This window comes from Cupressus sempervirens, chromosome 9 (genome assembly GCF_028749045.1).
Source record: "Cupressus sempervirens isolate cs-2001-9-10 chromosome 9, ASM2874904v1, whole genome shotgun sequence".
Taxonomy (NCBI): domain Eukaryota; kingdom Viridiplantae; phylum Streptophyta; class Pinopsida; order Cupressales; family Cupressaceae; genus Cupressus; species Cupressus sempervirens.
Window position 1 is genome coordinate 808,606,888 of NC_143126.1, and position 26,013 is coordinate 808,632,900.

General features: G+C 38.8%; 2 protein-coding genes across 3 annotated transcripts in view; one reads left to right on the plus strand and one right to left on the minus strand.

The window, feature by feature from the left end:
• Positions 1-1,032, plus strand: part of LOC149541165 (O-fucosyltransferase family protein) — a 40,901-nt gene extending 39,869 nt beyond the window's left edge. For both annotated transcript variants that reach the window (XM_089802165.1, XM_089802164.1), the window contains one exon: positions 303-1,032. In XM_089802165.1, coding sequence (XP_089658291.1) covers positions 303-947 — 645 coding nt within the window. In that variant the 3' untranslated portion in view covers positions 948-1,032. The remainder of the gene's footprint in view (positions 1-302) is intronic.
• A 2,713-nt stretch (positions 1,033-3,745) lies between these two features.
• On the minus strand, positions 3,746-4,445 carry LOC149541166 (uncharacterized). Its single transcript, XM_089802791.1, has 2 exons — positions 4,030-4,445; positions 3,746-3,788 (listed from the first exon to the last, which is right to left on the minus strand). Exons 1-2 carry the CDS (start codon positions 4,443-4,445, stop codon positions 3,746-3,748), a joined length of 459 nt encoding a protein of 152 aa, XP_089658917.1.
• Between the last annotated feature and the right edge of the window lie 21,568 nt (positions 4,446-26,013).

The following is a 26,013-nucleotide window of genomic DNA, read 5'->3' on the forward strand; positions in this document are numbered from 1 at the left end:
GAAAAATAATTTTTTAATTTTAACCTAAGTTAATATTGACACTTACACCAGTTAGTTTGCATTTTAATTATTCATCAACATAAATGAGCAAGCACATATGTCCCACAAGTAGCCCACAGATGATGCATAAAATTTGTAGAACAGGGCCTCATTCTATTGATATACATCTGTATCAAGAGTTCATTATTTCTCCAACCGAGGCCAGGCTCTTTAATTTATATTTTTTAATTTGATTTTTTTGATTAATATGGAGATCTTGATTTTCTTTATAACTCATCAGTGGACATATTTGAAAATTTCAGGTTGGCCTTATCCTTAATGCAATGGGCTTTGATAATTCAACTCGCATATATTTGGCTGCTGGTGAACTATTTGGTGGTCAGCGTTTCATGAAGCCCTTCCATGCCTTGTTTCCTCACCTTGAAAATCGGACCACTGTTGCCTCTGCTAAGGATTTGGCAGCAGTAAATGCAGATGGAAGAGGGTTACTGGGACCTGCAGTTGATTACATGGTCTGTCTTCTTTCAGACATATTCATGCCAACATACGATGGTCCTAGTAACTTTGCCAATAATTTATTGGGACATCGTCTGTATTATGGTTTTCGGTCCACCATTCAACCTGATAGAAAAGCACTGGCTACAATATTTATTGATCGTGAGAGATCCCGAGCTCGGAACTTTGAAGCTCTCGTGAGGCTAGTAATGCAGAAGACACCGTTTGGTGGTCCACACAAGCGGATTCATCCAGAGTCATTTTATACAAATCCTTGGCCTGAATGCTTCTGCCAAATATCTACAGATAGTGTTGAGCACAAGTGTCCCACCACAAAATTCATGGAGGTTGTGAAAAATCAATCGTCTGATGTAAAAGGTCTAGATGTGTTGGCCACTGAAAGCCCTTTGAATCATTCTTTGGATGGAAAATCAATTATGCATGGTGCATAATTGATCTAGTATTGATTTGTTTTTGTTGACTCCGCACTTCTTGTGCTCCACGTTTAAGAATTTGAATTTTTTTATCTTCATCAAATGCCCATTGCTTGAGTATATTCACTAATGAATTTTCGTTAAAGAATGCTCCATCAATCAGTTATTCCTAGGGGTTGCTTCAAGTGGTCGAGGATGTAAATGGTGCTTCTAAACATGTTTACTGGGAATCATATACATTTCATTAAGTCTTTATGATCATATATAATGATGCCTTTGCAGGTACTCATGGGGTTGATCACTTCATCAAATCTCTTAAATATGATGTAAAGGTTCTATTGAATTCTCCATAAAATTAGAAATGTCAGCGACAGGGAAGAAGTAAAAATTGATGCAGTTCGAGGCACACAAGACTAACCGTGTTTACTTCTGATAAAATGTAGCTGTGCTATTTAACTAAATACTATCATGCTTATATTGCATGTAAATAAAATCTGAACAGTTTAGTTTCCTTTTCCCTGTTGTATTTTCCCCCAAAAGATACTCCTCCAGGTTGGTATGAAACAGTTTAGTTGGAGAATATTGAAGATCATGGTGATGTATATCTCACTTCATTTTCACATCATTTGGTGGAAGGGTTGACAATTGTGAATACCAAAGGTTGAGATGCAGAGTAAACTATTATGCTCTCAAAGAAGTTCTTATGAAACTGAATATTAGTATTGCATATTGGCTTCATTCAGAAGATTATTTCACAGGAATCCATCTACTCTGTGAAATGGATATGCTTTCGTTTGCCAGGTAAGGAAATGTTAATGATTGTTTTTTGTTCAAAGTTGTTCTTATGATAAATGAATTGCATATAGTTTGTGAATAATTTTATTTTTAAGATGCAGATACAGTAAAATAGAGTACTCAGGCCATGCAACAATAAAAGCTAGAGGGAATCACAAACTGCCCCTGTAAAAGGAAAATGAAGCACAAATGCTGGTTGGAAGATTCAAATGCATCAGAGACATCTGGTTTAACAGAGTTATATTCCGAAAGAATGTCTAACCTTTTTACCTGGGAAGGAAGACAGAACCCCTGCTTTACTTTACACTTATAATCTTTCCACTTCTGCAGCCTAAAATCCCCTAATTAGTTAGATCTAATTGACTTTCATATACGGGCAAAAAGCATATTGCATCCTATAGTTTTAGATAAAATGCATCTGCCCAATAATTTCATGGAATTGTTACATTTATTCTGCCAGTGTGTAGACAGGAATCATACTGAGATTCCCAAGGGGCGTATTGAACAGAGTTGGTTTCTATTGAGCACAAGTGATCTTGTTTGTGATGTATTAAATTTCATTACTTAGTTTACCTTTACTCTCCCGCCTTATTTTGATGGAAACTTAGAAGTATGTAGATTTTGGTTCTGGATATTTGCTGTGGATATCTGGCTTCAGAAATTTGATTCTCATTGGCAGTGAGGTCGAATACACTTATGGGCTTGCTGCATCTTGTGTCTCTGACAGATGAGGTATTTGTTTTTCTTTTGCTCCTTTTCCCTAATCTTTGGTGGCTCGTTTTTCGCAAGTGGGTACCATTTTGCGGGATTGACTTGTATTCTATGGTTGCACATTTTGACTTCTCCAGGGCTTTATTAACCTTCTGTTTAATCCTCTTTCCTCAGATTTTGTTTTAGTAATTTCATCTTTACTGTTTCATTTGAGCACTGGTAATTAAATATTTGAACTAGCTGCATTTTTTTTGGGTAAACAGCATAAGCGTTGATTTTTATTAATTTTTATTTTTTTAAACATTTACCTCCATTCAATGCAGGCATCAGAGGAAAAGAATGGAGGGAAGAAAAACCTTCGGTATAGCCCGGGAGCAAGTCCTAATACTAACACAAAGTGACCCCAGGGGCATTCCCCTTGATATAAGTGAATTTCATGACCAAATGAAGCTCATGGCCATAAAATACAATTTGTTATTACATAAGAGCTCAAGGTTCTATCCTTGATGGATGACGTAATCCATTAATACTTGCTGCAATCTGCCTTTAACAATATTCCTTCTCGACTCTGGAGAGTGTATTAGAACTTAAAATGACAGCTGTCAGCCTGAGTCTGATCTTAAGTGATGTCTTCTCTTGGGCCCTGCAAACTGATTTGTATTCTAAAAATAGACTTAATTCAAATCCTCACATTTATCTTGTAATGTTCCAAGGCAAGTTAATTCTCGAGCTGGATGAAAATTTTCCTATAGAAAGTCCGTACAGACTTTGGAGTGTGTCCGTACGGGAGCAAGAAAGACCGTACGGTGTGACTCAACAAACATAAAAGGTGGGCCGTACAGTAACAAGCATGAAGGGAGCTGTAAAACGAGCTTGACCGTATGGTGTTGAGGATTGCTATGGAAAGGCCGTACGGTGCTTAGAATAACCGTACAGTGGTTGGTCAAGGCCGTACAGGCATAGGAAATGCCGTACGGATGTACATACAAAGATATGGCGTACGGAAATGTTGAATTCTGTAGGGTATGAATGGTAACAAGTTGTATGTAAAAATAACAAGCCGTACAGCTAGAATGAGTATCCCGAATTGCACAGGGGACTCCTGTAAATGATCATAAACCAAACAATGCCACTTTAATTGCAATAAATACATATACAATTAGCCGATACCAAACCAAGAGCAATCACAAACGGAGATATTTGTATAATTAAGTCTTCGAATTGCCGAATACAGATTGAGGCGGACACCAACGGAATAGGGTGAGGGTTGAATCCCATCGAAACTGCGCAAGCCAAATAGGGAAGGTCTTTCACTTCCGAAATGGCGAATAATTGCCGAATTCCAACAGGAATCTGCAGTACAGATAATTGAAATCCAAAAGCATACCTATCAACTACTACGAGCCGTGCTTAAATACCCATTGGAAAAAGCTTTCCGAGGGTGTACAAAATTAGCCGACGGCGACACACTCTACTATGACAAAAATTAAATTTGGGTTTGAGTTAAATTAAACAATCAACCCGTTACACAAAAATAATTAAATACATTTATTTCTGTTCAGGAACATTATAGTCCTCCCGTTCCGAAATTTGCTTGTCCTCAAGAAAATGCAATGCCGGATGCTGAAGGATGTGTTCGCCTTCCCACGTTGCATCGTCCAGCGATAGATGTCGCCAACGTACCAAGTATTCTCTCACCGTTCGGTTACGCAAGACTTTTTTGCGTACTTCGAGAATCTCAACATGTTTCAAGATGAGTTTCCCCTCATTGAGTGGTGGAAGATTTGTAGTGACGGAGATGTTTTGCCCGATAGCCTTCTTCAAACAAGAAATGTGGAAGACATTATGAATGCGACTACCTTCGGGAAGCTCCAGTTTGTACGCTACCTCACCAATGCGACGGATCATGCAGTAGGGACCATAAAATCGGGGCTTTAGTTTCTCCTTCCCTGTTCCCTTTAGTGAGGACTGTTGATAAGGCTGTAGTCGGAGATGGACCAAATCCCCCATTTCAAAACTCCTCTCTAATCGATGTCTGTCGCCATATACCTTTTGTCAGTTTTGTGCCTGCTGCAAGTTTTCTTTCAAACTCTTCAGAATGTCCTGTCCTTCCTAAAGCCAATCCTTCGCCTTTGGAGCGCGACTGTCGCTCAACACTATATCAAGGAGAGTGGTTCGTGCCCGTATAGAGCCTTGAATGGCGTCATTCCGATCGACATGTGATAAGTGGTATTGTAGCAGTATTCTCTGAGGTGGATCCATTTCACCCACGCGCGTTGTTGTGCCGAGACGTAGTTCCGTAGATAACCTTCGAGCCATTTGTTCACAATTTCAGTTTGGCCATCTGTCTGTGGGTGGTAACTTGTGCTCGGTGATAGTTTAGTTCCTGCCATCCGAAACAGTTCTGTCCAGAAGATACCGATGAAGCGTCTATCCCGGTCGCTGAGGATGTTTCGGGGTAACCCGTGTAGGCGGAAGATTTCTCTGAAAAATAGATTGGCGATCTGTGCAGCTTGAAGGTCCGAAGGGATGGCGAAGAAGTGAGCGTACGTTGTCAATCGGTCAACTACCACGAAGATGCAATCCCTTCCGTTCACCTTGGGAAGACCTGTTATGAAATCCATGGATATACTTTTCCACTTATGTTTGGGAATCGACAGAGGTTGTAGCAATCCAGCAGGAAGAGTGTGTTTGGATTTGTTCTGTTGGCAAATAGTACATGCTCTGACATGTTGCAATACATCCCCTTTCAATCCCTTCCATGAGAACCTCTCCCTCATACTTCTGTAAGTTTTTAGGAAGCTGGGATGACCAGCCAGAGGGGAGTCATGCACGTGCTTTAGGATCTTTTTCTTCAACTTTGATTCAGGCACTAGGTAGATTTGATCCTTATAATAAATGATATCATTCACCACCTTATAACGATCATCGTGGATGTGACCATCCATTTATCTCACACGCAAAAGTATTCTTAGAATATTCCACCAGCAATTGTGCCTTCTAGTCGGTTGAGATCTGCTCTAGTGAGCAGATGGTGGGTCTTCGGGACAAGGCATCTGCAACAACATTGTTTTTCCCCTTTACATATTCAATATCAAAATCAAAAGATTGAACCTTGCTTACCCATTTTTGTTGCCGTTCGTTCAGATCTTGCTGCTCGAGGAAATATTTCAGACTGTTGTGATCCGTACGGACAACAAACTTGGCACCAACTAGGTACTGTCGAAACTTGGTCAGTGTGTGAACAATGGCCAACATTTCCTTATCATAGATGGAATATAGGCGCTCAGCTGGTGTAAGCTTCCTGCTCTCATAGGTGATGGAGTGTCTGTCCTGCATCAAAACTGCTCCAATGCCTTCTCTTGAGGCGTCGCATTCCAAAATGAATGGTCGGGTGAAGTCAGGCAATGCCAACATCGGACAAGTGCTCATGGCCTCTTTTAACCTATCAAATGTGAGTTGCGCTTCTTCATTCCATTGGATAGCCCCTTTCTTCGTCAGATCTGTTAAAGGTGCGCTGAGCTAAAAAAAACCCTTGACAAATCTCCTGTAGTAGCTGCACAATCCGAAGAACCCTCGCAGATTCGTGAGTGATTTCGGGAGAGGCCAATCGAGGATAGCCTAGATCTTCTCTTGATGCACTTGAACCCCATATTGATTGGCAACATGCCCCAAGTACAATATCTCCGTCATTTCGAACTGACATTTGGATTGTTTGGCGAACAAGGACTGTTCTTCCATGATACTTAGAACCTCATTCAAATGTTTTAGGTGCTCCTCCCATGTCCTGCTATAAATGAGAAGATCATCAAAGAACACCAACAAATACTTACGGAACTGGTTATTAAAGATGCGGTTCATGCATGACTGGAATGTAGCAGGTGCGTTGGTCAGCTTGAACGGCATGACCAAGAACTCATAGTGTCCGTAATGGCAATGGAAGGCCGTTTTCTCCACATCCTCTTCCCTCATTCAGATCTAATAGTATCCAGAATGGGGATCTATTTTTGAGAAATAGACCGCACCATATAGTTCATCCAACAACTCATCTATCCTCGGAATGGGGTACCTGTTCTTTATTGTCCTCTTGTTCAGTGCGCGATAGTCCACACACATACGCAATGTTTCATCCTTCTTCTTGACCAACACCACTGATGATGCGAATAGGCTAGAACTTGGACGAATCCATCCCTTATCAAGTACCTCTTGGATCGTTCGTTCGATTTCATCTTTGAACTTCTTCAGGTGGTGGTACAGTGTGGTTATAATAGGTTTCGCTCCTGGTTCCAACTCTATTATATGTTCAAATCCTCGATGCGGCGATATGCCAGGAGGAATATCTATGAAAACCCTTTCATGCTTACTTAAAACATCCTGAAGCTCTTTATCCTGTGGAGGTGTTCGGTGCCCCTTACTAGGTTCCGCCAAGATGAAACATTGTGCAACCCACGCAACATCCCCATGCCGTAGGATTGCCTCCATCCAATGCGCAGACACTTCCCTCGGTCCTTCATTTGCCATCCCTCGGAGAACCACCTTCTTCCCATTAGCCACGAAAGTGAAGTCCATTCGCTTGAAACTCTGAGTGTATTCATCAAGCGTCTCCATCCATTGTATGCCGAGGATGGCCTCCATGTCGGCCAGATCCACTATGAAAAAGTCCTCTGTCACCTTGTGATTTGCCATCGTGATGCTCAGCTGAGGAACTAGGTGCGTGCAGGGCAGGAAAGTCCCTTCGGCAACTTTGACCTGAAAGCCCACGTGTGCTTCCATCGGAAGATTTCTTCGCTGTACTAAAGATGAATTTATGAAATTCAATGTAGCTTCGCTATCCAGCATCACTGTGATCCTTTGTCCTTGAAGGGTACCTCGCACATGGAAAACTGTACACCTCAGACTGCTAGCCAAGGCAATGGATCCTCCATGTTTTATTAAAGCGGCAATCCTCTCCGTATGGTTGAAGTTGGCCATGTCAATGTCATCGCTAGGTTGGATGTCTTCTACTGGCGTTTCCTCTCGATCCTGCTCATCTTCTTCATCAGACATCAATTCGATGTAATGAATTTTCCCTTTCTTGAGACATCGGTGGCTAGGTTCCCAAGGCCCCTTGCAATTAAAACATAACTTCTTTCTTCAGAGTTCTTGTCGGGATGCTTCATCCAGTGATGGCTTCTTGGGTGGAGGTTTGTCCCTCGAGAACGTCGGCAGTTTCAGATGTGAATGAATCCGAGAGGAAGAGGATGATGCTGACGATGACGCCATGTTTTGTGCCTTACTGATTGCTTCCGTCAAAGTTGACGGGTCGAATCCTTTCACCCAACCTTTCAGTGGTTCTGCCAGTCCATCCATAAAGAGAACGACCCGCCTTCGTTCATAAATGTCTGTCACCAACATAGAAAGTCTCTGAAACTCTGCGATGAATTGATCTATTGATCTCGTTTGCCTCAGCTGTGCCAGATCTTTGAAATTGAGCTCAGGATCTTTTCCATCAAATCGTTCAATTAGTTTCTCCGTGAACTCAGCATAAGTCTTTATTTGATCATGCCCAAGAGTGATAGCGCCGTGGTGCCACCATTTGTGCGCAATGCCCTCCAAGTGTAACACGGCAAATTTAATCGCTTCTTCGGGCATAGGATTTAGCTGGAAGTAGGTGTCGGCTTTCATTACCCATGCCTGTGCTGAAATGGAGCCTGAACCGTCAAATGGAGACAGGTTCACCTTACTCAATTTTTTCCTTAGGTCATCGTTAAAATATCCTCCTTTGTTTCCACCTCCTGCGTATCTCATTCTTAGATTTGCGTAATCCTTGTAGGAGATGTCTTCTTCAAGATTTGCATTCCGCCAATCCTCTCGTATTTCCTCGAAGGTTGGAAGTCTCTCTTCGTGATGTGTCTCAGTTTGTGGTGGGAAACTCGGCATGGATGGTCGAGAGTGTGCAGTGTGAGGGTGTGATTTGCTTGCCACCGAATTTGCGCTATGTCCATTCGGTTCTCCAAAATTTTGTTTTCCGCCAACTTTTTAAGAGTTTCTTCCATAAGCCGCTGAGTATTAGTGATTTGTGCTTGGTTTCGCGCAAGATCCCTCATAAGTGCAATGAGTTTGGCACCTGTCGGTTCCCGTTCCCATTCTTGTTCTTCAGCCATTCGATCAACAGAATGTGTCCTTCGCTTCCGGCTATAAACTCGCATTCACCGATGACAGGCTGGCAGGATCGATTGCTCTGATACCACTGTAATGTTCCAAGGCAAGTTAATTCTCAAACTGGATGAAAATTTTCCTATAGAAAGTTCGTACAAAGTTTGGAGTGTGTCCGTACGGGAGCAAGAAAGACAGTACAGTGTGACTCAACAAACATAAATGGTGGGCCGTACGGTAACAAGCACTCGGGAGCTGCAAAATGAGCTTGATTGTATGGTGTTGAGGATTGCTTTGGAAAGGCCGTACGGTGCTTAGAATAACCGTACAGTGGTTGGTCAAGGCCGTACAGGCATAGGAAATGCCGTACAGATGTATATACAAAGAAATGGCGTACGAAAATGTTGAATGCTGTAGGGAATGAATGGTAACGAGTTTTATGTAAAAATAACAAGCCGTACAGCTAGAATGAGTATCCCGAACTACACAAGGGACTCCTGTAAATGATCATAAACCAAACAATGCCACTTTAATTGCAATAAATACATATACAATTAGCCGATACCAAACCAAGAGCAATCACCAACGGAGATATTTGTATAATTAAGTCTTCGAATTGCCGAATACAGATCGAGGCGGACACCAATGGAATAGGGTGAGGGTTGAATCCCATCGAAACCGCGCAAGCCAAATAGGGAAGGTCTTTCACTTCCAAAATGGCGAATAATTGCTGAATTCCAATAGGAATCCGCAATATAGATAATTGAAATCCAAAAGCATACCTATCAACTACTACGAGCCGTGCTTAAATACCCATCAGAAAAATCTTTCCGAGGGTGTACAAAATTAGCTGACGGCGACACACTCTACTCTGAGAAAAATTAAATTTGGGTCTGAGTTAAATTAAACAATCAGCCCGTTACACAAAAATAATTAAATACATTTATTTCTGTTCAGGAACATTACATATCTTCAGCTGGTGGGATCTTCCTGTAAGCCACTTTCTAATACACCAATTCACTAGTAGAATATGTATTAGAGCCAAATGCTTTGTGAATAACAAAATCATAGTTATTATTGAGCAAACTAACTATTTAGAATTGAAACCCAATCTTAAAACCAATAAAAAAACAAGGATAATCATTGATAGCCAGGCTATATTTCTTAAGGCAATGATAGTTTGATGTTTACCTTGCTGTCCTGCATCAGATATTAGAAGCACATCATTCATATTAATAGATGATAATATAAAATAAAACATATTATATGCTCAGACAGGTGCCGAATTCAAAAGATAGTGACCATAGTACTAGCTATCTACATGTCTAGTCATGTAAAACTATTTGCTATATACAGACTGGAACATATGCCACACTTCTATTGACTGTATCCAAAGGATCCCTTATCTTAACTGGTAATGTTTAAAGCAAAATATCAACTGGCTTCCTTGACTCCTTTTTTCATTTCTTCCTAATTATTACTAATTCTTCATCCAAGCTATCCTTGGAATCCTTCAAGAATAGAGCTTCAACATTTATCCAGTTCTTTTTGTTCCTACTTTGTCTCTTGAAAGAGTTGTGGAGCTTTATCTGCATAACTTGAAGATCCAACCACTTGTAAGATAGAGGCATTATAAAACTCTTTGCAGACAATTAATGATACAACCATTCAGTGTTTTCATATGGTAGAAAGAGCAGATTTCTTTCAATTTCAGGCCAGAGTATTTCAAAGATGGTCTTCTCTTTGAATTCTATAATCGGTTGGGCATACTAGAGTTTGTTAGAAGGAAGAAAGATATATGGCTAAATCTTCTATGGGATGGTCTAATAAAGATACAATAAATAAAATGGATTATATAAGACCTGTGTCCTGTTAGTATCTCTGCAGCTACTCATATTTATAAATACATCTTTAGTACTTATTAAGACTTACATATAGGTGTAGAGACAAGGTAAGATAAGACGAGACAATGATATTAATGTCCAACAAAAGACCAAACAAGGGTCTAAGGGACTGAAGGATACAACAAGGGCGAAAAATTGTTAGTGTAAATAATTAATTATTATTACACTTTACTTAAGTTTACTTAGGAATATGCATGGTTATATGAGTTGTCTTGTTGACAACATAGGAGTTAGCAACTTATTAGAGCACATGGTGTCTACATCTCTTTATGAGATACACCTATGTAAACTTATCCTTTCATCATTGCACAAACTCTTGTGCTCAATGGAGGATAATCCACTCTTGGTGGACATGTGCTTGGTTGTGATGATTATCTCTTTGCTGACTTCTAGTCATTCTAATTGCCTTTATATATAAGACACTTCTAGTGTGTATTCATTTGATTTCAATTATTATTTTGATCATTATTGAGATTCTCATTTGATCATCATTAGTCTTTCTTGTGCTATTTATTGATCTTCTTGGTCTTGGTGTTGAATTATTGCCTTAGGCAAATTCTTACATGGCATCAGAGCTATACTAAATTCTTACATGGTATCAGAGCGGAGGGATCTTCATTTTATAGCTATTGGAGACCATTTTTTGCTTCACCTCTCGTAGGGCCACAATTCAGATCCAGAGTATCTGCAATTATTTAGAGCATCTAGAGCCAAAGTGGACCTCACCATTGCGTCTGAAGCGTTGATTCGGTGAACTTTGACTATAAATTTGCCTATCCTAGGCTATAGTCAAATCTGAGGCAATTTTTTTTTTTTCAAATTGAAACTCGAAGGCTCGATTTGTGAAATTGGTATGATCTCTTTAGATTTGCATTTTTTATTTGCGTTTGTAATTTTTTTCGAATTTGCATTATTTTTTTTCAGAATTTTTTTGGCCTTTTAGGCCTGTAGGAGAGTAATTTTTATTGCAGACAAATTGGGCGATCAAACCGCGGCAGCCCACGGTCGGAATATTTCATGTAGCAGCCAACATATTCCAACTGTGACCGGCTTATTCAACACCACAACATACCGACACATAACACATCCAATTGGTGACGACGTTCAAATCACGACATATGGGTGGCTTTGAGTTGTTTTAACTCTGCGGCCCTTTACTTTTATTCACCCGAACGTGGTGCGTGTGGGATTAAAATTCCCACACAACCCGCCGACCATACCACCTGCCAGCTTCACTCACTGTCGGCTTCTCATTCGCCGACCATCATTCGCCGCTCCCATCGGCGACCATAGTTTCCTCCAACAACCTCCGACTGCCAGCAAGGCTTTTCTGGCTCCGTTGCCCATGGTGACAAGTTAGCGTTGCCACGTCAGACCCTTCGACTCGTCACGCAGACACGTCATAGACATGTTATCGCCCCATTAGCATCCGATGGCAATAGTGACACATCAACGCCCCCTGCACAGTCAGCTTCTTGTACAAACATGTTAGCACTGTACGATCTGCCATGTCATTCGTCCATACTGTCATGTGAGCCAGCCAGACCATTTTTTGCTGACGTCATTAACTCATGTGCCTAAAATTGACGGCCATTTGATTGTCATAAGTAGGACAAATTACACTGCCGAGACAGCCGTTTGGATGTCAAATTTAACCTAGCGGTTTCCTTATGTCATCAAGGTAGACCCCTCTTGATATGCATTTTTGATTTGATAGTTTGATTTCAAAGAGCCATATCTTGGTCATCCGGACTCCAAATTAGGTACAATTTTTTTTGATTTGAGCTAGAATTTCTTAAATTTTTTAGTGGTGCTATTATTTTCTGATTTTGGTGCATGGAGTTGTCAGAAGAATCATTTTTTGGTGACTGTATCTGTCCATTCCTGCATTTTGCAACTTCAAATGCTCCGTACGGGCTCATCTAGACACATGATCAAGTTCTGTTTTTCTTTGAAAGTGCATAATTTTTCGTCTACTTTCTAGATCTGCTATCAGATTATAGGCTTGTGTGCATAGAAATACCACTTTCAGAAAGAAGTCATTTTTTTGCATTGTATTGCTTTGATCAAACTTCAAAATTGTTGTATTTCTGAGCTACCCTTCTAAGTACCAGATTTGAACTCCAAGAGGAGGTTCTAAACAACAAAATCAGAAGTCCACTTAGGCCCTAAATTGGCAAGTGGCTATTGTAATCACACTAAGTATAAAGTGCCCAAAGCATTCATTTTTGGGTTTTCTTCTTGTTGCTATCTTTCTTTCGTTGCATTATGGGAAACATTAAGGTTCCAAAATTAACACCACATAATTATGCCACATGGTCAGTGAAAAAATGGTGTCAATTAATGAATGAAGTTTCTCAATATGTAGATGGATCTCTTCCTAAACCCATAGGTGATCAAGTCAATCAAATTAAAATTCGTGCTTGGGAATTGGTAGATAGAAAAACCCTAGGAATCATTAGGTTAAGGGTTGATGATAATATCCTTTATTAGATTATAAAATATGATACATCCAAGGAAACTTGGGATGCCCTTAAAAAACTATATGGGAAAGTGACTGAGGAGGATGCCTACAAGATAGAAGATGAACTTATCTCTCTAGATCCTAAGAATTTTGATTCCTTCTAGGATTTTATCATTAAGGTGAATGAGTTGAGAACAAAACTTAATGATTGTGGTAGTCCCATTAAGGATGAAAGATTGATTTATCTAATTCTGAATAAGCTGCAATCATACTACTCCACATTTGTCTCTTCTTTCAACACCTCAAGGGCTACCTTAGGGGCTTCTTATAAGAAACCACTTTTGATGACTATGCCCAGTTGTTAGAGGATGAACAAGCTAAGTTGATAACAATGGGGATTCTCAAGTCTTCAAAGTTCAAGGCATTGGTGGCTAAAAATGAGAGCTCCAAAAATCCAATTGGTGAAAGTTCAAACAAAGACAAGGGCAAAAAGAAGAAGCGGAAAGATAACAAACAAGGGGACACAAAAAAATCAACACCTAAACCAAATCAACAAGAAGGCAAGTCTTCTCCTAATACCAACAAAAAGGGGGACAATAATCAAGAAAAGCAGAAGTGTGCCTATTGTAAAAGAATTGGTTATGATGAACATGAGTGTTATGACAAGTAGGTTGATGAATTGAAAAACATCATGAAGATGCACAATGTTCCATTGCCTAATGCTTATAAGGAAACATGGTCTTCATCTTCAGATCCTAAGAGCAAAGGGCAAGCTTTACTCACACACACTGTCAGTTAGGGCGAATGGATTATTGACTTAGGTGTCACACATCACATGGGGACTTCAAAGAGAGATTTTTCTTCAATGACACCTTCAGAGGTATTTCACATCTTTGTAGGGGATGATACTAAAGTAGAAGTTGAAGGAAAAGGTGAAGTTGAGATGGAAAGTGGAGCGTTCAAAGATGTTCTGTATGTTCCTAATCTTACCTCCAACCTTCTTTCAGTCTACCAAATCACTCACTATGGAGGTGGAAACAAGGTTGAATTTCTTCCAAATTCAGTTGTGAAAAGCATCAAAGATGATTCTATGGTTGAATTAGGTGAAGATAAACATGATTCAAGGCTTTACACTTTCTCTTCCTTTGTGCCTAAATCTAATGCACAAGCCTTGTTAATTCATTTGAATACAGAAAGCAAATTGTGGCATGAGAGGTTTGGACATATCAACTTCAGGTATCTTCAATAGCTTAGCAGCAAGAGCATGGTTCATGGTCTAGCTCAAGTCCGATTCTTAGATGGTGTTTGTTTAGGTTGCACACTTGGGAAGCACATAGAAAAAAACGTTTGACAAGGGGAAGTCTTGGACATCACAAAGTGTTCTTGACCTAGTTCATAGTGATGTGGCGGGCCCATTTCTAGTGCCATCATTTGGAAAGTCTCGCTATGCACTCACCTTCATTGATGACTACTCTCGCTATACTTGGGTATTCTTCATGGTTCATAAGAGTGAAGTGTTTGAATGATTTCTCACCTTCAAAGCTCAAGTAGAAAAGTAGTCAGAGAAAGCCTTCAAGGTTCTTTGAACAGATAATGGAAGGGATTATGTGAACTCAAGACTTGTAGATTTGTGTACTCGAGAGGGAATTGACCTTTAACATTCAATACCATACACTCCACAGTAGAATGGTGTTGCAAAAAGGAAGAACATGACCCTCAAGGAGATGACCATTTGCATGCTACTACATAAGTCTCTTGATCAAGTTTTTTGGGCCGAAGCAATGAATTATGCAAATTACATCAAGAATAGGAGTCTTCATAAAGTTTTGGATGGTGTAACTCCTTTTGAAGCTTGGACTAGAAGGAAACCTTTTGTAAAGCACTTTAGAGTCTTTGGTTGTCCAACATGGGCACGTATACTTCCATAGAAACACAAGGCATTGGAGCCTCAAAGTAAACCTTGCATCTTTGTTGGTTATGCAAACTCTCATAAAGCCTACAAATTGATGGGTCTTGAGACAACATTTTCTATGAGAGTGTACACTTTGAAGAAAGTTGTCCAAGCTTTACTTCTTCAACTCCTCTTTCTTCCTCCTTCATTGAAGAGAGTGAAAGTGATGACAGTGACTTGGAAGATGTTCATCCATGACCCAAACAGAGGCATTAGATAGATGAGGTTGAGAAAATCCCTTCTACTTCTACATCTTCTACTACTACACCAAAATGGGCTCAGCAGATATTGGATGCAGCAGGACCATTGGTAGGGAATCCTTCAGATACTAGAAGGACAAGATCACAACACAACTCACTCCCTCATGCTTATATTACAGTTGCTTCCGATCCTCAATCATTCAAAGAAGCTTCAGGAATTCCAGAATGGGATAAAGCAATAGAGGAAGAATACAAATCTCTTATGAAAAAAATTTGATGGGATTTAGTCTCTCTTCCTAAGGGAAGAAAATTGGTTCGGTGTAAGTGGATCTATCGAGCGGATGGAAGTGTGGATAAGGCAAGACTGGTTACAAAAGGTTTCTCTCAAGTACTTGGTATTGACTACACTAAGACCTTTGCTCTAGTTGCAAAATGAACTCCATTCGTTTGACACTAGCTATAGCTGCAGCTCATAGATGGGTTGTTCATCAGATGGATGTGAAGAGTGCATTCTTGAATGGTGATCTTCATGAGGAGATTTATATGGAGCAGCCATAGGGGTTCATTCATGATTCTACTTTGGTTTGCAAGTTGAAAAAGTCTATCCATGCACTAAAACAAACTCCAAGAGCTTGATGTGCCAAGATGGATTCTTTCCTTCTCTCAGTAGAGTTCACCAGATGTCATTCAGATTCGAATGTCTATATTCTTCAGCGGGATGATTCTCACTTGTTACTTGTGTTTTATGTTGATGACTTGATCATTACATGGAGTACAACATCAATCATTGATCGTGTCAAGTCTACTTTGCAAGATAGATTTTCCATGACTGACTTGGGTCTACTTCATTACTTTTTTGGTATTGAGATACAACAATCTTCATTAGGGATCACATTATCACAACCCAAGTATGCTCTTGATCTACTTGCTCAATTTCGCATGAGTGATTGCAAGGCTGTATCAACTCCATTTCTTTTAGGTGTTAAGTTAGAAGAAAAGTGTTCCACTCCACTTTTTGATGCTAAATTGTATAGACAGTTTGTTGGAAGTCTCATCTACTTGACACATACATGCCCTAACATATCATTTGCAGTTGGCATGGTTTCTCGCTTCATGCAAGAGCCGCATGAACTTCACTAGAAGGCAACCAAAAGCATCTTACACTATATCTAGGGTACACATACATATGGGATATGCTATGCAGCTGGTACTGGATTACAGTGAGTGGGTTATACAGACTTAGACTATGCAGGGGATCTTGATTCTTGTAAAAGCACTTTAGGATACATGTTTCATCTTGGTTCTGGCCCCATTTGTTGGCAGAGTAAAAAGAAGAATACTATTGCTCTTTCATCTATTGAGGCTGAGTATCGAGGAGTTGTCACTACAACTACATAAGCTATTTGGTTACAACATATTCTGGACGAGTTTGGTTTTGACATACCTAGACCCATAGTCATACGTTGTGATAATCAGAGTGCCATTGAAATCCCAAAACATCCAGTGCAACATCAACGCACAAAACACATTGAGGTTCATATGCACTACATCAGCGAGCTAATTCATGGCCAGGTCATTGCATTGCAGTATTGTCCTACAAAACAACAGATTGCAGATATCTTCACCAAGTCCTTCACTGAGGTCAAGTATCTTCATTTGCGAGATCTCTTGGGGGTGCGGGATTTTTCATCAGGGGGGGGAGGGGGAGGGGGTGGGGGGGTGTCACATGACTCTTCTCTTCTTTATTGTATTTATCTCTCATTTTGGAGGAGGTTTTTTCCATTAGGTATTCCCTCTTTCTCCATTTTCAGAGAGATTGCATTGCATTTGTACATGGGTACCTAACATAGCCTAATAATCGGGACCCACATTGCATCTTGCATTCAGCTTTGTGAGCTTATGTGCATTCCCCTAAGTTGCACTTAAGGGGGGGTGTTAGTGTAAATAATTAATTATTATTACACTTAACTTTACTTAGGAATATGCATAGTCATATGAGTTGTCCTGTTGACAACACATGAGTTAGCAACTTATTAGAGCACATGGTGTCTACAACATCTCTTTATGAGATACACCTATGTAAACTTATCCTCTCATCATCGCACAAACTTTTGTGCTCAATGGAGGATAATCTACTCTTGGTGGACATGTGCTTAGTCATGATGATTATCTCTTTGTTGATTCCTAGTCATCCTAATTGCCTTTATATACAAGACACTTCTAGTGTGTATTCATTTGATTTTAATTATTATTCTGATCATTATTGAGATTCTCATTTGATCATCATTAGTCTCTCTTGTGCTATCTATTGAGCTTCTTGGTCTTGGTGTTGAATTATTGCCTTAGGCAAATTCTTACAAAAACAACCCAACAGGTGCACCAAACAATGACTGAGAGAAAAATAATAAGAAAGCAAAGAAAGAGAGCCACAACATACAAGAGAAGGACTAACTATCCTTTATTGGTAAAAAGAAATCCAACACCGAAGGATAAGGCCTAGGGCGATCAAGGGTCCAAATCCGTCTTTGAGTAACACTAGAGGTAGGGTGTTGTTGTTTGGGCAATCCACGATGAGGTCTAACAAATCTAGTGTGCCTGGAGACAAGCAGTAGCAAGCAACCTCTTCATGCCCCTGGAGGATGACCTAGGCAGAAAAAATTCGGTGATGAGCTGACCCAAGGCCTAACTTTGAGGGAACATATGTTGTCAAGTGAGATCACGCAGTGATGAAGTCTCTTGGAGGTATAACACAAGACATTGCTGATCGAAATAATTTAAAAATGCCGAAAGGGATCTATAATCCCATAATAGGCAGTGGAATTTGCCTCTGATCTGAAAATTCTTATTTTATAGTACTCAAGCTGCACCTATCCATGCATATAAATAAGTATTGTTTGTATTTATAAATACGACTATGGACATTGATAAAAAAGCTCCAAGGACCTTGATTATTTTAATTGAGAGATTAGCCTATTGACTAGTTTAACTCTTTGCCAATACTTGTAATTATAAGTACATCATAGTGCTTATTTATATCTACAAGTAGATATAGGGATAAAATATTTAAATCAACCTACACCTACTCATACATATAAATGAACATTTCTATGAATTCATTTTGGAAAATGCTACACATTAGACCATGGGCTTATTCTGAGGGGTTATAAATTAGAACAATGATAAGTTAACAGTAGGGTTGATTAGTTTCTCAGATGATATTAGTGCTATCTGCTCCTAATTTAGCCAATTTGTCCACTGTAGAGTTACCCTCTCTGTAAATATGACTAAAAATTATTATTTGCAAGATAATTAGATAGGTTAATAGCTTTAATAAGTCTAGAGTTTAGGTGGCCCGTTAATGGGCCCTTAAGGGTTAATCCTTGACAAAGGAAGGAAAAATGCTTTTGACAACCACCAGAGGAAGGATGGATAAAAATAAAATTTGATGGGGCTGCTTAAGGAAACTTGCATATGCCTTGATTTGGATGTATAGCAAGAGACCATGAAGGTAACTTTGTAGCTCTTGTTACTAAAAGATTAAGGGATGAGTCCAACAATGTGGCAGAATGTGAAGCAAAAAAAGAGGCTCTAGTGTTAGGAGTCAAATTGGGTATCGAGTGAGTGCATCTGGAAGGAGATTAAGAGATTATCATAAATGGGATCAAGAAAGGTAAATTGTAGACTTGGCATCTTGATAAGCACATAAGCTAGATAAAGTGCTCGTTGAAGGAGTTTGAGGACTTCAAGATATCCCATGTCTACAAGGAGGCAATAAGGTGGTAGATAAGTTGACCAACTTGGGAGCAAATGTCCCTTTTGGGAACTAGAATGACATTTTTGAAGACTTTAGGCTTCTTATTTTTTTATTAAGGATGGTGTGTTTTAAGTGGCATTATGTCCATCTGCCTCCTTTTTGATGGATCAATTTTCAATTATTTACCCCTGCTATCAAGGACACTCATGAGCAAGTAATCCTCCGTGCGTGACAAAGGATCCACACTCATTAAGATCTCGAAGTGTGGGCTTCTAGATCATTTGTGGGAGAGTTTTAAAGTAGGGAGGGGTCTTTTTTTTTTTGCAAGAAATTTACCAGAGTTTTCAGAGATGGAGGCCAACTTTGCATTGGAGTTAGACAATCAGACCTAGGCATACGAAGGGAAGATCACAACAAGGCACCTGAAGAATTTATTTCTCATCGAAGATCAAGAATTCATGAGTGACATCATGGAGATGTTTGGCCTCGAATATTTGGAATCCTATTGGAGGAGTTCCAATCTGGATCTCATGTCCCTCTTTGTGGCCTTGGAACTATTAGTCAAAGAGACAAAAGAGGAAGTACGCAAGGTCATTGTTGAGTGCATTGACCCGCAATGGTTTTTGGGAGTAGACGAGGTCATTGATAGAGCCGAGTTGGGTGTAGGGCTAGAAATGGGGTAGGAACCGTGGAGGCTAATTGGAGGTGGAGATTCCTCGCTGCAACCTTTGGTTGTGTGGATGTTTGCAACTCCCCTAGAGTAGCACATGCACCTTTTTGCAGGAAAAGATCTAGGTGTTGGATGATGGGAAGAAGGGTTTTATGAAGATGACACCGAGGAAAAGTGTGCAACCACCTGGAGAACCGTTGAGATACCAGCTGTGCAAGAAAAGATGTGATGCTGCTGGGGAGTCCATGCGAGCAAGAATATAATCAGAAACCACAACAAGATACTCTTACACTAACACCAAATATTTTAACTAGGGAAACCCTTGATTAGAGGGAAAACCCCAGTGGGGATGGTACCCACAAGATGATGTACTAATATAAATATTCCTTGTTAGAGGATGGACTTTGTTAGGAGTCTATAACAACATTTAGTACATATCAGTCTCTGGTAGGAGACTTTGAATCCCTATTAGGAGTTTTGCCAACCTTGTTAGGAGTTGTAGAAGACAACTGGACCCATTGCCCAAACAACTTCAGGGGCAAGACCAATGAACCCACTGTCCAAATGATATCTATATTATTCCTTGCTAAATAATGGATTTGAATAGTACTTCCTTCCTCTATCCTGTCAATCGAACCTTTTCCCTTTTTGATCTTGTAACCAAATCACAAAACATGCATCCAATAATCCCTTGGATCACTTGCATGCAGTAAATACTGCTCTTTTTTGCACTTCACACTTCATACAATACTAGATACACTTTACAAACAAGGAAAACACCTTTCCTTTTTACCATATCTTCAAAATAATTCCTTGAGTTGGCCTGGAGGCTTTCCCAATTAATTATAATAAGATAATTAATTAATTATAATTACAATAGCACTGTCGACTCATAGTCTATGCAAAACTTCACACGTGCTATACTAGGGCTTGCACATCAGTTGATGTCATTGTCCTACTGTCCTATGTCACTATCTGACTGCACATCTTCTTATTACATCTCAGATGAAAGATATAATACAAATGTCAGAAACTGCTTTCCAAGCACTCTTATCTTTGAACTGTGCTCTGTAAATCAAGTAAAACTTCCATACATTTTCGACTTATGTGCTATGCATTAAACCACATCATTAGGACACTGTACTAAATATGTCCATGACTACGCATTGCCATACAAGCAACACCTTGTTCATACAACTACAATCCCTCTTTGTTACTATGCCAATCTTTATAGACCCACTGCTATGTTGACATCAATGACAAACACAGTCATGAATGCAACATGTCAATGCTCTCTAATGCTTAGGATACTCCTCCAAAGTAGTATCATCATCATTCATGCTAACAGGAATGTGGGTTGATGTGTCTCTGGCAAGGGAGGCAGGAACAAGTGGATATTGTAGGAGGTGACAATCAATGGAGAAGACCTCTCCATCTTGAATTTCACTAAGGAGGAGGCTGCAACCTGGTTCAAGATTTGAGTGGGCCAGGTCTTTTTGTGGACGACTGGTTGCTTCCCCAAGATTTATGTTTACTTAATGTAATGAGATGGGATAAGTTTATAGGTGTTAATGCATCTTGTTTTTAGTATGCATTAACATTTTTGTTAATGGGAGTTTTTATGAGGACTTTTACAGTGTCCACTTAACACTATGACAAACTATTGTAAGAATAATCTTTATAATTAAATAAATGTTACCTATCAAAAAAAAAAGTCTTATGTTTATCTCCCAATTCGGTGTCAATCCAATTCTTAATGCACTAATTACAATTTGTGAGTCTCCTTCCACTTCTAAATTTGCAATCTTTAAGGCTTTGGACATAAGAAGTCCCTCACACATGGCTTCAATTTTTGCTATATTATTAGTTACAGAGCCTTCTGGTTTGGCTATCTTACCAAGCACCTCACCTTCCTAGTCATGAATAATGCACCCAATTCTACTCATTCCAAGATTTCCTATGGAAGCACCATCTAAATTAAGTTTGTGCCAATATGAGGGGGAGGAGATCATTTGTAGTTTTGTCTAGCAATTAGTGTTTCTTTGCCCCCTTCACCAACTTCAGAGAGGGAGCGGGGGGTGAAAAGGTTAGGCCAATCTTTCTTAATCTTGTTTCAAAGCTTACTATTTGTTACATCCGCAACGCTAGCTTCCATTTTCTTGAGGAGGTGTTATGATTTCATCAGCTTATCTTGGCAAATTCCAGTTGTGTTCCTTTCATAACTCCCAAATCAAGATGGGAAGTTGTAATCTCACAAAGGGGAGTGAAGGTAAAGTTGTTCAAAAGGGGCCAACTTTTGAAGAAATCCAAGAGATTGTTAGGGAGGGTAATCTAAATATTAAGCCTACCAATAAGCCACCTCCATCATCGTTGAGCATATGGACAAAACAACAACATATGATCCATAGATTCCTCTTGGGCTTTGCATAAAACACACTGAGATGGTCCTTCACGGCCTAGTTTCCTGAACCATTCTGTTGTGATGGTGTGTTTTTTAAGAGCCGCACAAGTAAACATTCTTGCTTTGGGTTGCAAAATTTATCCCAACATAATGTAGGGGAAGTCTGTGAACTACCAATTTTGACTACGAGCATATTATGCTCGTCCTTGACATTGTAAAACCCATTTTTGGATACAAGCCATATAAGTTTGTCATTATTAAAGTTAGGAGTTATAACTCTAAATAACAAGATGAACATTAATCCAGTTTTTTCTTCAAGTGAAAGAGGAGTGTTATCCACAACTTCTCATTTCCAATTACGGTAGGGGTCCCTGTCTAGAAATTCAATGTAATTGTCCACTATTTTCCTCCAAAGTAGGGTATTTTTTAGTGGTGAATATTCATAATTTTATGAATTTTAGAATTTTTTGCTAGTAATTTGGCTAATAATTTAAGATTTAATGCAACCTAAATCGCCGCATTTTTATTAGATTTAGTGCAAAAATATTTAAAATTTCTTAATAATTTATTTTATTAAAAAATTTAAACTCAAATATTTGCCACAATATTCCATACATGATTAGATTTGATTCACCTAAATATTATATATTATTGAAGAAATTAAAATTAATTCACCAATAATTATTATAATTATTAGTTTAGGGATATATTACCAATATTTAGTTTTCACTATTGATTTAAAATATAATGTAATTATCCCCATAATTTCCATGAGATAAAACATGTTCAATTTTGATTTGTAATATTCCATGACAATTAGCGAACTTCCTACTATTATTAAGATTCACCAATATTTTCTACTCAAAAATTATGATTCCAAAATACTCGCCAACGTAAATAATATTTAAAATTAAAAAATTGAGAGATTCACTGATGAAAATAATTTGTTTTTTCAAAATAATGAAAGATTCACCAATAATATATATCTTTTCGGGAGGGGGGTTTCTTAAAGTTTACCTTGCCCCAAAGATTGGTCAGGATAGCCTTAGTATTAGGGGATACTAAATCTAATAGCAGGGGGTAACCACCCCAGGAATTTTCCTAGAATAATGCTTTGTTTGTCCAATATCCCATGAGAGTTTGATGACAATGATATCCTTGCAGTTGAGGATAAAGCTCTAGACTTTGGAACCCTTAGGGGGGTCGATGGTCCTAAAAATACTCAAAGGATTAAAGGGTGTCCAGATACTTGTGAAAGATAATCTTAGCCCATTTGCATTTCAAATTTTGATACAACTTCCAAAATAATTTGGCTCCCATAGCTTTATTTTGCCATGATTTTTTATACCTATTCCACCCTTTTTGATAAGACTTCTTAATTTATCCTAACTAATTAACAACTTTATTTTCTTATTAGAGACACCTTGCCAAAAGAAACTCCTCAGTTTGCCATCTAGATGTAATTTGGCTTTAGAGGAGAGAGAAACACATGGCATTTGATACAAGGGGAGAGCAACAAGAACATTTTTTTATCATCATCAACCGTCATGCATTGGACAACGATTTACCTTTCCAATTGTCTAATTTTGCCTCAGTTTTACTAATCATTGGATCCCAAACTTTGTTTGATCTGTTGTCCTTGTCTAAAGAGATACCTATGCATTTACAAGGAAAGGTGTCCTTTTTGTATCCTAAGCAGTTACAAATGACATCTTTAGTGGGTCAATGTATTCAAGAAAAAGATTTATGATTTCCCAGGGTTAACTTTATGCTCGAATGCTCTCATATAGAGATCTAGAATTCCCTTATGTTTTGTTGGTTTGTTAACAATACTTTCCCCCTGTAGTATTGTATCATTAACAAATTGTTGGTGAGTTATATTTTCCACTCCATCTGTAACCTTTACTCCCTTAATCTGACCATCAAGATGCATAGTTCTACCATAGGTTTCAACCATTAAGATGAAAAGGAATGAAGAAATTGGGTTTCATTGGCAGATGCCTCTTGAGATCTCAAAGAATCCTTTGAGAGATCCATTGACAAGGACTGAAAACTTGGGAATTAAGATAAGATTAAAAATAAGGTTGATCCATTTTCTTCCATCTCAGCGGGAGTTGAATGAGCATGTTAGACTTGACATCTACAGTCAATATGTTATCATGACCTGGAGGAATCCCCCAGGTGGGCTACACCTGCATATGACCTTCTATGCTGAGCACTTCCTTGATATGTAGGATGGGATCATCTTACAGCCCTAGTATCTCACTTGTCGTTGGGCTCACACTCTTCACATCTCCTTGGAATCTTTTAGAGTGAGATCTCACTGGCTACGTATTTAGATTGATCACCAGATTAGTAGGGAGGAGAGGATTTGTCAACTTTTTCACCTCAGGGAGGTGGAGACTGAGTCTCATTATATTTTTCATTGTCCCATTTACTATGAGATCCAAGGGAGATTCTACTATTTGTTCAGAGAGTGTCGGCCACTTCCCTCTTTCTTCAAATATATTGACCAACACTATCTTGCACTCTACCTTCAAGAGACCATGCGGCTTCGCAAGAACACTATACAGCTCCAACTTTTCTCGACATTGACCCCTACATAGCTCATCACCTCTTTCTTCAGTCCTATAGTCCTTGCTTGAGGATTGAATAAGCCTCCCTGTACTATCTTGGGTCATGCACTAGATCTGTGAGACCCCACAGGGATCACACTCGGTAGCAACCTTCGAGAGTACTTGATTTCTTTAATGTCCACCTTTCCACTACAGACTACTTCTTGTTTGTGAGTTCTTAGTTGTTATTCCTTTTCTTGGTTCTTTTGTTGTTTTGCTTTCACATTCTTTCTCCAAACACCGTTTGGTGCTCCCCCTACTAGCATTTTCCCTTTGTACTATTTCAAGTCCCTTAGACCCTCCTTGGTCTCCTATTGGACATTAATAAATTTATCTTATCTTATCATTGCTTTGAGAAGCCAAAGGCTTCTAGACATTTACATAGGAAGCACCAATCTACTTTGTCGTAAGCCTTTTGGATATCAAGTTTGATAAACATGGTTGGTTTTTTTTATTTTTGAGGATATAGTGCATCAACTCTTGGATAATGATTATACCATCAAAGATATATCTTCTAACCACAAATCTAGTTTATTGTTTAGGAATAATTTTGGGCTATAAGATTTTTAATATGTTGGCAATAACTTAGACATTATTTTGTAAATGATACTACAAAAGGCAATATGCTAGAAATCACTAAAGGTCTCAACTTTAGCTTTTTTTGGAATTAGTGCGAGGAAGGTATTATTGACTTCCTTAAGAAAATTACTTCATCTCATGGAGTTTTCAATTGCTTCCCATAGCTCATAATCTAGAAAGTGCCAACATTTTTGGAAGAAACTTGTTGGGAAGCCATCATGACTAGGGAATTTGACACGATTTGGATAATGATTATACCATCAAAGATTAACCTTCCAACCATAAATCTGGTTTATTATTCAGAAATAGGTCCAGGCTGTAAGATTTTTAATATGTTGTAAATAGCTTTAGACATTATTTTGTAAATTGTATTACAAAGGACAATAGGTTGGAAATCACTAAAGGTCTCAACTTTAGTTTTTTTTGGAATTAGTGCGAAGAAGGTATTATTGATTTCCTTAAGAAAATTACCTCCTCTCATGAAATTTTCAATTGCTTCCCATAGCTCATAATCCATAAAGTGCCAACATTTTTGGAAGAAACTTACTGGGAAGCCATCAGGATTGGGGGATTTGTCATGATTCATTTGAAGTGAAGTTTCTTTAATTTATCCCATAGTTAAGGGTTGGTTTAACATATCATCATCTTCATTTTTTATAAGGTTTGCAATGTTTTCTAGAACTGAATTTTGAGCATTAAGCTCTAAGAATTCCTAGTTATTAAGCATGCTAGTGAAAAATGAAATTGCTTCTTGGGTTGTAACTTTTGGATCGTCTATTTGATTATTCTCAAGATTTTTAATTGAGGTAATTCTATTAATAATTCTTTTATATTTGTTAGGAATAAGGTGTCTCAACCTTTTATAATTCCTATTCTTATTATTTGTTTTGTAAAATGTATTTCTT

Coding starts and splice junctions, on each gene's coding strand:
- LOC149541166 (XM_089802791.1), bottom strand. CDS start 4,445: ATGGGGGATTTGGTCCATCTCCGACTACAGCCTTATCAACAGTCCTCA. Junction 3,789..4,029: donor TTGCATTTTCTTGAGGACAA/GCAAATTTCGGA, acceptor TCTGTACTGCAG/ATTCCTGTTGGAATTCGGCA.